Source organism: Macrobrachium nipponense, chromosome 29 (assembly GCF_015104395.2).
Source record: "Macrobrachium nipponense isolate FS-2020 chromosome 29, ASM1510439v2, whole genome shotgun sequence".
NCBI classification, from domain to species: domain Eukaryota; kingdom Metazoa; phylum Arthropoda; class Malacostraca; order Decapoda; family Palaemonidae; genus Macrobrachium; species Macrobrachium nipponense.
In genome coordinates, this window is record NC_061092.1 from 30,161,758 (window position 1) to 30,174,746 (window position 12,989).

Sequence of the window (12,989 nt, forward strand, 5' to 3'; positions counted from 1 at the left end):
GATATATATAATTAAAGTACCCACCCACCTCCCCTCAGGGGACAGTGGTATGAAAAATCTGAATAGAAAATGGGAATGATTCCTGATATCCGCCTCCCAGCGGCGGGAATGGGTACTAACCACCTGGCCGCCCACTGCGTGTGCCGGGGAGTTTGAAAATTCTGTCGGACGTCGGAGAATACAGCTATATATATATCTGCCAGGTAAGTATGAACAAACTTTATTGTATCATAACAATAACATTTTAATTAAAAATGGCCCATATGTTTTTTGTCCATCGAGCAAAAATGAAAGTGGCTTCTGGTTAATGACAGATGTGGAAGAGGTTATGATACTGTACAACTTAGTAATGGATGGTCTTCACAGCTCACAGTAACAGTGAGTAGAAATTAACACTGCGGCATGTTTAATGTATGTATATAATAACAGTAGCTTTGCTTAAAAAGTTAATTGATTGAATTGTTTGGATGACAGTTGAATCCTTATAAACTTTACAGATGAATTGAAACGTGAAAGAGAATTTTATCGAGCTAGAGGGGAAGTGTGTCCTAAGGACTTGCCACAAGCAAATGAAGAGGATCTTCAGCAGGATGATAAAGTTATTAATGATACAGATTACCACAGACTTGATGAACAGGTGAGATGTCTTGTAATTTAGCAGCTGATTTTCAACTTATGCCAAGGTTAGCTAGTATAAAACAAAGATCTTGCAAAGTCAGAAATATGTACATGGTAAAATGCAAACTTAAAGTTTATGAATCCCAGTGCATTAATTTAATAGTTTCTAAGTTTGGAGACCCATTAGTTTGTAAAATTAAGAAAATATTTAATCGTGGAATAAAATAGTTTTTGCATTTCCCAAAGAAAGAACCATGTACTTCCAAAATTACTGCTGGTAATAATTATGTAAGCTTTGCTTACTATTGACTAAGTTATGGAGAAGTCTGAGATGAAGACTTGGACCAGATAGGAATTCATACAGAATATCACAGTTGGAAAAACTGAGAGTGAAGTCCCTATATGTTCAATCAAGCTGAGGTAAAATCTGATGTAAAAATGTTGCTGAGGATGGTTGTACACCATTTTGACTCTGAAATTTTTTCTCTGTATTTTCAATAATGAAGCAAAATCAGTTTTATTCCATCTAGTTTTGCTTTATGTATTTTCAGAGGCAGTTTTAGCTTGAATTACACAAGTGCATAACATGGATGTACTGTCTAAATACAGATTCATCCTTGGAAATCATATTGATTTGCAAAATACCTAAGTGAACTAGGAAGGTTTTGATAGGGTAGCTTTCAGAGCATGGGAAATGACTGTGAAGAATGGGTCTTTTATTATCTTGTCGATGTTTACACTTTTATTTTTCATCAGGTTAACATTTGCCTTGAGTGCAAGTACCCAACTTTAGCTCCATTGAAACGACGATTTATTCGATGCTCTGCTCAGGCAACCATAACGCATCTAAAGAAATTTTTGGCTCTCAAGGTGCTTGAAGGGCCACAGAAATATCGAGAGGTAAGTTTTGAACTTTGAAATAAGAAAAATAAATTTTTATTTAGTAATTGGTAATATAATTCTTGGCCTTGGAAGTCAGTAGCACAATAACATTTATCTCACGCAGTAAAGTTGTAAAGTTATGTTGTTACTAGCTCTTGATGGTTGGGTCAGCTAAAAACTTTTTATTTCATTGTTTATGAAGAGACTGTGAACTTCCCATAAGCATACTATTTGTACGTATATTTAAAAAATTACGTATATTTAAAAAATTAATGGTCTTATCAGCCTGCAGCCTCCTATCAAATAATGCTTGTTTCATAGTGGTGATTTGTCCTACAGAAAAAGGAAAGCAACAAGAATGAAAATGAAAAAGATTGGTTGTTTGCAGATAAACACTTGTAGTCTGCCATAGAAATATGCCAAAATAAAAAAAAAAAAAATAAAATAAAAAAAAATGTTTTGCAATGTGCAACACTCATTTTTTATGGGTTGTAATTTTCTAAATAAAACAAAATCAGATCAGTTTATTAAGAACAAACCCTTCAAGTCAGAGCTATGAAAAAGTCAGAATCACGACTCAATGATGTAGGTGAATTATGTACAATAATGGTGATAACAATAATGAGTTAATTCTGTTCTTTTTTTTTTTTTTAGTGCTGAACATAAGTGAAGAGATATTTTTATAATGGAAAAGCTTGTATGATATTTTTTACTTATACCATCATATAAATTTAAAATGGTTATAGAGTTTATAAGAATTATCTGCTTTATACAGTACAAACTTTTGTATCTTTTTGAAAATGAAATAAATCCATTCAGTTTATTTAATGTCAAGGTAATTGTATCTTGTTCCCCAGATTGACATCATGTGCAACGATGAAATGCTTGGAAAAGATCACACACTTAAGTTTGTTCAGGTCACTCGTTGGAGATTCCGCAGTCCACCTTTAAAGTTGTGTTACAGACCAAGGATTGATATTTAATCTTCAAGCTGGTGAACATACTGAAGACAGTACAGTAGTTCAATCAAAACATTGAGTTCGTGAAACGAAAAAAAATTTAGGATATGGGATTACTCAGAGGTTTGTTTTGGAATTCATTTTGCATTCTTAAAGATTGTTCTGTGCTATATTCGATATTCGGGAATTTGTTCTTCTTTTTTTGAGCTATTGTACTTACTTCATTATTAAAAACTGTGTTATATACTTGTACAAATAAATGTTATTTTATTTGATGAAATTGGTTGTTCATATTTTGTATTGGCATTTTCTGCAAATGATTCTAAACAAAACTTGAAAAACCAGTACTGTTAACATGATCTTTGGATAGTTCGATAACTGTAAGAGGTGGCAACATGTTTTTTCGAAGTTTTTGAAGGTTAGTTTTTGGGTTTGAGTCACCACAGACTCCTTTTGGAGAGATTTTGTCATTCAAGTTTTGGTTTTGATGTAAATTAGTAGCTTTATCCCTTTTATTAGTTTTATATGAATTTTTTTTTTTATGATATTGCTTCTTATCTGGAGAGCATGCATTTTCTCACCTATAGAATCAAAGCAAGGACAGTTTGATTTGTCTGCTGCTCTCCCATACTTGCTTAAATTCTCTTTCTTCTCACTAAAGTAGAACTCTCAGGTAGCCCAGTTTTGTGGGTACTATTGAAGACAGTCTTTCTTGGAGATGAAGGAGGGGCTCCTCTTCTTTTTGTGTGGCCTTGTAACATTAGCCATGGTATCACTCTGATCTCAGCAGTTCCAGTCTTTCTCATTTTGGTGGGTTTATTCAAATTGTGGAATTCTGTTAGTTTTTTCAAGAAGCGGTATGCTATATCTGCCCATATTCTTTGTCAGTTCCCAAGAGGCTAGGATTAAAAAAGATCATTGGGTTTTCTATACCACTAGCCTTCTCTATGAAGGAGATGGTGTGGTGAGAAACTGGCTTACTCTGTCATTCAGATCCAGATTTAGGGTAAAAGGTTACTTATATATTTTGTTTTACAACAAACTTATGATTAAAATTTGCCCATATTCGTGGTTTTCAAGATTCAGGGCTCATAAGAAGTACCGTAGTAATATGTTTGCAGGGAAAAAAAATGTTTTTAATTACAGTTTATGTTTTTGTAGTTGTCAGTTACTACAACTTTTTACGTGAATTGATAATGTTTTTCATATATGTCAACTTAAATGGTTTGTGGATGGAAAATAAAATATTTTTACTTTTTTCCTAATACTCGGCATATATAGTTTTCAGTTGAATTTCTCATTATGCTTACGTTGCATTTTTCTTAAATATGGATAGAAACTTTGCATATTGGTATTTTAAAGATTTAATGAAACACTTACAAATACTCTAGATTGTTTGGTACATGTCTTTTTTTCAGACATATACCAAACAATCTAGAGTAAGCAAGTCATTAATAGGTTTAATATTATGTCCATGCACTTGCAGTTGGTAAAAAAGAAGGCATAGAAGATCCAAAACTTTGAGCGGTTCAAGTATGTTATGTATAACTTCAGGACATTTTGAATTTTATTTAGCCTTATGATGTAAGAACGTTTGTTTTGCTGTCTTAGGTTGTCAGCGATTGCCTGCGCAACAATTATTTGATGTAAAGGACATATTGATTAGTTAACCGATATGAATTTTTTGTAAATGTAAATATTACTGAAATATATTGGGGTACAAAGCTTGATCTCACTGTAATCTTGTACATTCTATATTGGAACCCCCTTATGATAGAAAATTTCAATTACATATGCTCCTGTAATTGTGTAGTAATTATAATTATAATTTTGTTGGTGCTTTTCCTTACTACATATTTATTGGTCCATATTTACTGTAGGCATATGTTACAGAGAAATACTGGTTGTCGCTAATAGATTACTGTGTATGGTAAACACCTTCAAGGGTTAGGTTTTTGTATGTTAAATTTTGTTTGGGTGTTAGAGAGTTTTATTATTATTTTTCTGAATGGAATGTGCTATTTTGTCATCAGGCATTTCATATGAAAATGTGTTTACCAACAGAAGTATTGTTTATTGAGCTGCAATGTGCTGCAATTAGGAATAATTTTTTAAGACAAGATATTTCAAGTGATCAGATTATCAGAAAATTATTTCCGACATCATGAGAAACTAATCTCATGTTATTTTTATGCTGTAAGTCTACAAAGTTCAAAGCATGATTATTTTATATTAAACTGTGCAAAAATTCTAATACTTGGTACCTGTGTCATCAGTTAATGTGGGTAATGTATCCATGAGTAATGTTAAAGTTTTGTTTATTATTGTGATGACAGGCGCATTTGCTGATGCATGTTGCTAATAAGATTGTAAAGTGTAAATCCTTGCATAAAGCAGTAGTAACAAGATTATCAGCAGATGTCTGTGTATTGTGTGCAAACCTCTATTTACTTACAAAATCTAACATGGTAGTAGTCAAGATAGTCCAATAAGTAAGACTTGGCGAAGTTCCCCCCTGGGCAAATAGCCTTCCAGGGCTGAGGTGCCATATACTTGCATTATGAGTGTCTTTGCTACCTTGGATATCACGCAGTGCACAAATTTGGTTTGGTAGTAGCTCAAATTTTTTTCTACCCTTCACCCTCTCACCTTTTCTTGATCAAACTAGTGGTGCAACTTCTTTTGTGGTTAGATTAAGGATTGAATGTAATAAAGGAAATGGCTGCTTTTTATAAAAATTTTTGGTTTTGTAAGTTGAAAGGTGAGGAAAGTAAAAGTAAGAGTGAATACCTGTACTACTGCTATTTTAGTTAGGAGGAATATGTAGGTAACTGTGGTGACTAAGTGAAAGAATTAAGTTTTTTTTTTTTTTTTTTTTTAATACAAATCTTAACTTTCTTGCAAACTGCAGGCTGGCCCATAAATGGTTATGCCTCTTACTTTTTCCCACTTATACTACTTGTCTAACATCACATCATATGTAATGGCAAGCTTATGCAAAGTGAAAAGGTATATACATATAGTATATATATTTAGAAAGAAAATTTTCAGACACCAAAATGAGCTAATTTATAACATGTATCACATACTGTAATTCATATGGACATTCTCATTGTCATTTGTATAAAAGTTGCACTTTCATTTACCATATTTTCTACCGAGGTATTTGTAATGTACCTAGTTTTCATGTTTACATATATATATTTAAGGAAATCATCATATGTATATATTAAGACTAATGCCAGTTCTTAGGGTTTGGGGGGTATATGGTACAAGGGCTACCAGCAAGCCAGTTGGTTAGTGGTTCAAAAATTGAGTGGTACGTGGTGGAAATTTTTTGAAGCACTCTTGGAACAAGTTCAGGCTAGTCAAATTTTAATACTTTCTTTTTATTGAAAATTTGATTGTACAGTATTTTATTTTCTGGTGGCCTCCTAAACTACTTGTGAATCACTTCTGAATTAAAGGAAAAGATGAGGATTCCAGTATAAGTTGGTGGTCAGAATTTTTTTTCGTATGTAGTGAGAAATGCCGTTAGCAATATTTGACATATCGTTCCTGTCAGAGTACTACGAGGAATATGAAAGGCTTTTAGCAATTAAGCTTGTTTTAGATCTCAAGTACCTTAAATTGTATCAGTTTACTTCTAACATCCAAACATCCATAAGCAGTGTACCATTTTTATTTATCAAAAGACCACTTGGATTGCATTTCAACATGTTAGCTGGCTACCATGAGTGTTAAAACTTCCAGACCATTAAAAATAAAGACAAGCTAATCAATCTCATTATCCATTTAGTTTTTGACAATTGTAGAAAGTTTAGGTTATTTTCCAAACTGACAAGTTGCAGTGATCAGGTTATATTTTCAAGACAAGTACATATCCAATACCTGTACTTTGTTCTAGAAATTGGGTGGTAGGCAGCATATTTGTTGTCATTTTGACCATTAATTGAAAGTATCTATACATGATTAAAGCATGTAGCAAAATTTGCCAAAACCCCACTGGTTGCAATATCTGTCAAACCAAAGATTGGAAAAGAGAATGGTCCTTAATAGTACCAACCACAAATAAGCTTAAAACTATAAAAACTGAAGTGTATGCATGGAAGACATCTTCACAAAAAGAAAGATCAAAAGAGGTACTCCTAACAAGGCTCCGTACAGGGGAGACAAGATTCTCGCATGGTCACTTTGTCAACACTGCATGCTGACACAATGAAATGCAATAGATGTCAGACACCCACGACAGTGCAACATTTACTTATTGAACGCCCAAACTGGACCCAACAAAGATCAATTTATCTATGGAATTCAAAAATGAAAAATATTCTTGCTGAAAGCAAAGATTTTTCAATTAACAACTTTAAATTTTTTTAAATACAACTAGTTTCTGAAATAATTTTTCTTCTCAGGATTAATCCCTGAGAACCAGCCCGAGAAGAGTCAACCTAAGACTCGGAGGTCTGGAAAAACTAAGCCCTATTAATAATAACAACAACAACAACTGGTTGCAAAATACTGCAAAAAAATTAGATTTGAAAGAGAGTTTTTGTACGTTGTTCAACTTTCTGATACAGCTAAATCCCAGGCCAAAAAAGCTATCATAGGACTAGGCAAAAAGCTGAGGCAGGGAAACCATTGACGGCATGAAAGATGAATTACAGGGAAATTAGAAGAAATATCCTAATAAACAATTATACAAATGAATGGAGAGAGGAGAGAGATGCTTCACAAGCATCCATGAAAAGGGTCAGTGGGCCCTCTGATACAGAGTCCCATTATATATGGCAATATAAAATGAATGGGATTGTAGCAGTTGTTTTAAATGCCACTAAGAGTAAACAAAAATTACAGTTAAATACTTAACGTAAACCAACATTTTGAGATTCTAATGTATGCAGGCAATTTGTTATCAGCATTAGCATCAAATATAGACATCAGTATATATATGTATGTATGGTGTTTTTACGTTGCATGGAACCAGTGGTTATTCAGCAACGGAACCAACGGCTTTACGTGACTTCCGAACCATGTCGAGAGTGAACTTCTATCACCAGAAATACACATCTCTCACTACTCAATGGAATGGCCGAGAATCGAACCTGCGACCACCGAGGTGAGAAGCAAACACCAAACCAACCACAAGCAAGCACTATAGTCTTTCAATTTAGTGGGACATTCCAGCTTTAACACACTAAGCCATTTTTGACCTAAGAAGCAAAACACCAAAACATAAAATAGCTTAGTATGTTAACGCTGAAACTTTCCATTGACATTAAAGATGTAGACTACAGCGCTTGTTTGGCTGTTCCGATAAGGATCAGATTCGTTAGGAATCAATCTCAAGCACCTGTTTTGAAATTTATACACCTGCTATTGAACCAAAGTCGGTTTTATATTAGTATTTCTGAATTCATTAACTTATGGAGTCAATTTCCCTTCATGTTTACATTAGTCACCAGTGTAAATGACTGTCATTTACCCTATACTGTATAAAGTAACTTCTTACTTATAGCATACCCTATTGCTTTATGCAAGTTTATTTTTTGGTTCTCATTTGATATTACTGTATTAGGGCAATTTTCTTGTACAAGTTTTTAGTACCATACCATAGCATCTTCAAAATTAACAGTAAATGAGACTGATGAGGATAACCTTAGCTAAACTCTATAAATTTAATTAGTACAATCTATGAATGTTCAAGGAAGGAACATGTGTATGAGAAATAATAAATGAAACTTATGCAATATAAATGGATAATATGGTGCTTCAATGTTGTGGAGGTCAAATTATCCAAACAATACAGACCCAAACCTTAATGGCACCTTACCATTTTAGAGGGCAAATTACATATCAGCATGTACTGTATTTTATTCATTAAGGAAGTAGAGAAAGGCATTATTTACACCATAAACTGTATTTGGTATACTTCAGCTACCTAGGATGTAAAATAACTGTTTCAAGAACCATTAGCCATTATTGTCTATTACCAGGCTTTTCTTTCATTAAGTGATGAAGATAGTAGTTATTATCACTACACATACAATTACTAAAATAAATCATACACAAGTAGTTTCCTCAATAGTTGCTCACTTCCCTTGTCTATCTTGCTCTTCACAGTTCACTTAACTGTACATGGCCAATGATTATGCTACTTCAATTCGGCATTAACTCTAACAAAAACCATTCCTCTTTAAATAACTGGTTTATACAAACTATTCAGGTTACCTCTGCTTAGAAAATCCTTATAAATGACTAAAAAAAAAAAAAAAAAGATACATGCAGAAAAATCTATATACACATGCAGAAAAATCTAGACACACTACATGTGATGGCACAGAATAGGCTTTTTTTTCTATAGACCTTTTGTTCAAAACCTCTCTATCCATAAAAAGGTGAATCTAAAGTTTCTCTTCAATTTACACAACACATCTGTTGTAAATTAATAATTCTTCTATATAGAATCTTGATCATAAAAATTTAGTACTGTACTGGAATATTCTAAAAGCAAAAGAAAACAAATTAAAAAACTCCAGTTGATCATGAGGAATTATATGAAAGTTTCAAAAACAAAAACTACTCTGATCAACTAGCCAATAATTTCTCTTAATTCACATTTTAGTATATTATTTCTTTGCTCAGCCCAATAATTCCAATCTTTAACTTGAAGAATTTAACAGTATCTATGAAATTGTCACATGGATTGATATGTATAAGCAAAGTAACATTTCTACTGTGCTCCATGCAAAAACTACATGTGCATATGTGTTATTTATACTGTGTCTCAAGAAAATTAAAGAAAAAAAAATTTACATAAGAAATTTGCACAAATCCTAATATGTACTACTTCAATTAGGTTTGGTCTTCTTCCGAAAAGCTACACAATGTTCAAAACACTGTGTTTCTAGGAAAAAAATAAAAACTGATGAATAACACAGTCAATGCTGATTCACTTTTGAAATATCAAAATTCACAAATTCTATATTCTAAGATGACAAATTATACAACCTAATGATATTATTTAGTTTTGAACCTTAAGTGGTTACACACAATTATTACGGTATAGACTTTTGATTTACATATTAGATGTCAAAATTCAGCAATGACCTATAGAACATCTCCAGCTCAATTTCATTCCAAATTCATGTACTTTTGGAACAATAGTAGTATAAATTACCATATGTATTCTCAATTACTTTTGTATACATTTCAAAATACTGCTTTCATCTCAGGACCTACACAACTTTACTGTCCAAAAGAAACGTGTGGTCGTCAAACTTGCAAAGACAAGTACAGTATAATAAAAGACCTTCAGACAAAAGTTGAAGGAAATCTATATTCCAAGCTTCTTTCAATAGCAATCAGTAAAACCTTTCAGTACAACTTGTGATGGAAAAAATGCATTACAAAATAATATCTCAGCCATGAACACAGCATAAAGCCTGTTTACCAAGGAGACTTTCACTATTTGTCTCCTAATACGTACAATGATATATTAATTAGTCTACCTAGTCTTCCAAACAGCCAGCAATGCAAAGGTTAAGATGTTGATTATATCAAAGGGTATTGGTTTTTTAAATGTTTAAATATTAAACAATACTATACTGTAGTATGATATACACAAAGCTTAATTCCCAGGATAAACATGAGTATGCACTATCATAAAGGGTACAACTAGTAGTTTCCTTTCGGGATAAAGCCAGGCCTCCAAGAACATACGACAGGCATCCATAGTATCAAGAATTTGGATCACAAACAATCTGTTTCACTGTTACAACCAAGTACATAAGAAAAATAAAATAAGTTAATAAATACTAAGTGTAGCTTTGGATTGCTTACTTTTAATACATAGCTGCTCAGCAATCTTTATGTTAAGAATGCGCAAGATGTTTCCAACAAGTTATAAAATGAAAGCTTTGTGATGAATGAGAATGAGTGAACAATTTCAGGGCTGCATTGTATTATTCCTCTGGATATGAAAAAGTATTTTGGCATACAAAGCTGTGAAAAGAATTACAACTTAAATGCATGTGCATAACTGAAAGCTGTAAAAAAACAAAATTGTTGAATAGTGTATCAGTAACCCCTCTCTATGAGCATGTAGATGAAAATTCCCTTATAAAACAGCTAAAAAATCTGCAAAATTAAGACAGTTGTGACCTCCCTTTATTTCCCTAGACTTGGCATTTAAAGTACTTGTCTTGGCAGAAAAAATAAAATATGACACTTAACTACACAGAATGGAAATCTGTTACTACATGTACTTTGAAAATTCCAGTATTAGGTGCTTTGAGTTCAAATTACATAAAGAAACTAAGACAAGTTGAAATTGCATAGCATGCAGTGCTGAGCAAATGGTGTTGAAATAAAGTTAAGGGACTCTTCAATGAGGTATCAAGATGTATTACAAACATACTGCTCAACTCATTTTGAAGCAACTTAATCGCTAAATACCACTTGGAATTTTGGAAAGTATGCAGGAAAACACACACAAAAGTTTTCAGGTCTGACACATGTCAAGTAACGATCTTTCAAAACACAAATAAAAATATCAGAAAAAGTCAAACAGCAATAATGGTAACTTCCACACTGGAGTACTGTGCATACAGTCCATGAGTTCTCTAAGTTACTCCTGATTTAATACCTATGACCCCCTCCTCTTCCTCCTCTACCTCTACCACCTCCCCAACCTCCACCACCATGGCCACTCCTGTTATCATAACCTCTATTGTCATAACCTCTGTTATCATACCCGCCACCACCTCGATTATAGTTGCGGTTATCATAACCACCTCCGCGATTATCATGTCCACCTCCTCCACGGTTGTCATATCCCCCACCGCCTCTATTATCATATCCCCCTCCCCTATTGTCATATCCTCCTCCCCCACCACCCCTACCTCCACCTCTGCCACCACCCTGGTTCCATCCGCCCTGCACATGGCCTGATGAGAAGCCTCCACGACCTCCTCCGTGTCCTGAAACAAAAGTAGAAATCTCAAAACACTGAGCTAATTACACATTTCTACTTAATGTGAAACATCAACTGTGAAAATATTGAGTATATATGATCATCACACTCAGGAATTTATGTCCAACCTACTTTCATACCGAGGAAAACTTGTCCCAATTACTCATGAATGAAAATATAGCTTATAAAGCTTATATAACTTATCTCACTCTGAATCCATTATATAAAACTGTACTAAAATTGTAGAAGAGTAATGAAAAACTGTGATAACCCAGAGTGGAAAAAAAAAATCACAATTAGCATTCTAATGAGGAAATATCAATACTACAAGATAAAATTTTGAAATGCCTGAAAAGTTTTGCTAAAGTCTTTTTCCATAAAAAAAAAAAGTGTAGCATTTCATCTCATAACCATTACTTTATGTTTGCTTCATCTCCAGAGCACTTGACTCCTGACATTCCAGAAAATGTCCCTATCTATCTTCTGAGTATGCATCTGGGTCCCAGAGTACCGAAGTGGTGAAAAATTATCATTCTTCTTCACAGACGTTGTTAAACATTATGCAGTCTTGCTCTCAAATTTTTTTTATAAAAGTTCATTAAAACGACCATGGCTCACTAACATCACTCTATCTTTAACTCAACAACCTTGTCAGGCTTTCATCTTGTTAGGTGTTGGATTTTCTGACATTTTCATTCTATTTGGATTTTCTGACATTTTCATTCTATTTTTCCTTAAAAGTATATGCTAGCCTGAACATTTAAGTTCCTATGCCTGCTGGCAATCTGTAAATATGGTAATTTTCATTGAACATCTAGCTGCTCACTTACTGTTTTCATATTTTAGCTAGTCCTGGCTCTATTAATTGTTTCTGGTTAGTCTTATACACACACACATATAATAAATAAATAAAATATATATATATATATATATATATATATATATCAGCTTCTTTTGTGATTAATATATTCATTGGTCGAGTTGCAGGCTTGAATTGAAACAGGCTGGAGCTTTCCACAAAGCAATTTCTCCCAATTTAAGACAGCCATCCTATGTTGTGAAGCCACAAAATGAGGCTAAATGCAGAAATGGGGAACAGAGCATTTTCTTAAAATATCAAGTTGGTGAGACAAGGATTAGGTTACAAGGAATGCAGCAACCAATGATAAACAGGTTATATAGAACAAATCAAGCTTTTCATACAAATCTACCAATTTTACTTAGCCCGCAAAAGTAGGTTATGCACAAAGAAGTGTTTGTTTTGATGCAAATATGTTTCCTTGTCATACAAGTTAATTTCAAAGAACAAGGAAAATGAAACATCACACACTGCTAATTTAAAAGAACTTCTATTTAGAAATTTATATTACTGTAAATAAAAAAATTACAAGATGAAAAGAACTCGCAACACAAATGTTATTAATACAGTGTGTTTAAACTTGCTACACTTCAGGACTGAATTAGTGCTAAAGAACAAGTAACTACCTCCCCTACACCTAATCCTATACATAAGAGGTGAGAAGGAAGGGAAGAATTTACAGTAATCCTGAGTAATC

The 12,989-nt window shown here is 33.3% G+C and overlaps 2 protein-coding genes across 2 annotated transcripts in view; one reads left to right on the top strand and one right to left on the bottom strand.

Annotated features, from left to right (window-relative positions):
* Positions 1–225: 225 nt before the first annotated feature.
* LOC135206221 (polycomb group RING finger protein 3-like) lies at positions 226–6,237 on the top strand. Its single transcript, XM_064237570.1, has 4 exons — positions 226–378; positions 498–637; positions 1,375–1,518; positions 2,358–6,237. Exons 1-4 carry the CDS (start codon positions 354–356, stop codon positions 2,481–2,483), a joined length of 435 nt encoding a protein of 144 aa, XP_064093640.1. The 5' UTR covers positions 226–353; the 3' UTR covers positions 2,484–6,237.
* A 2,123-nt stretch (positions 6,238–8,360) lies between these two features.
* The window catches only part of LOC135206220 (protein FAM98A-like), a gene marked incomplete in the record, with an annotated part of 85,545 nt that continues 80,916 nt past the window's right edge, over positions 8,361–12,989 (bottom strand). The window contains 2 exon segments of the mRNA XM_064237569.1: positions 8,361–11,323; positions 11,363–11,440. Of these exon segments, the coding sequence (XP_064093639.1) occupies positions 11,100–11,323; positions 11,363–11,440 (302 nt within the window).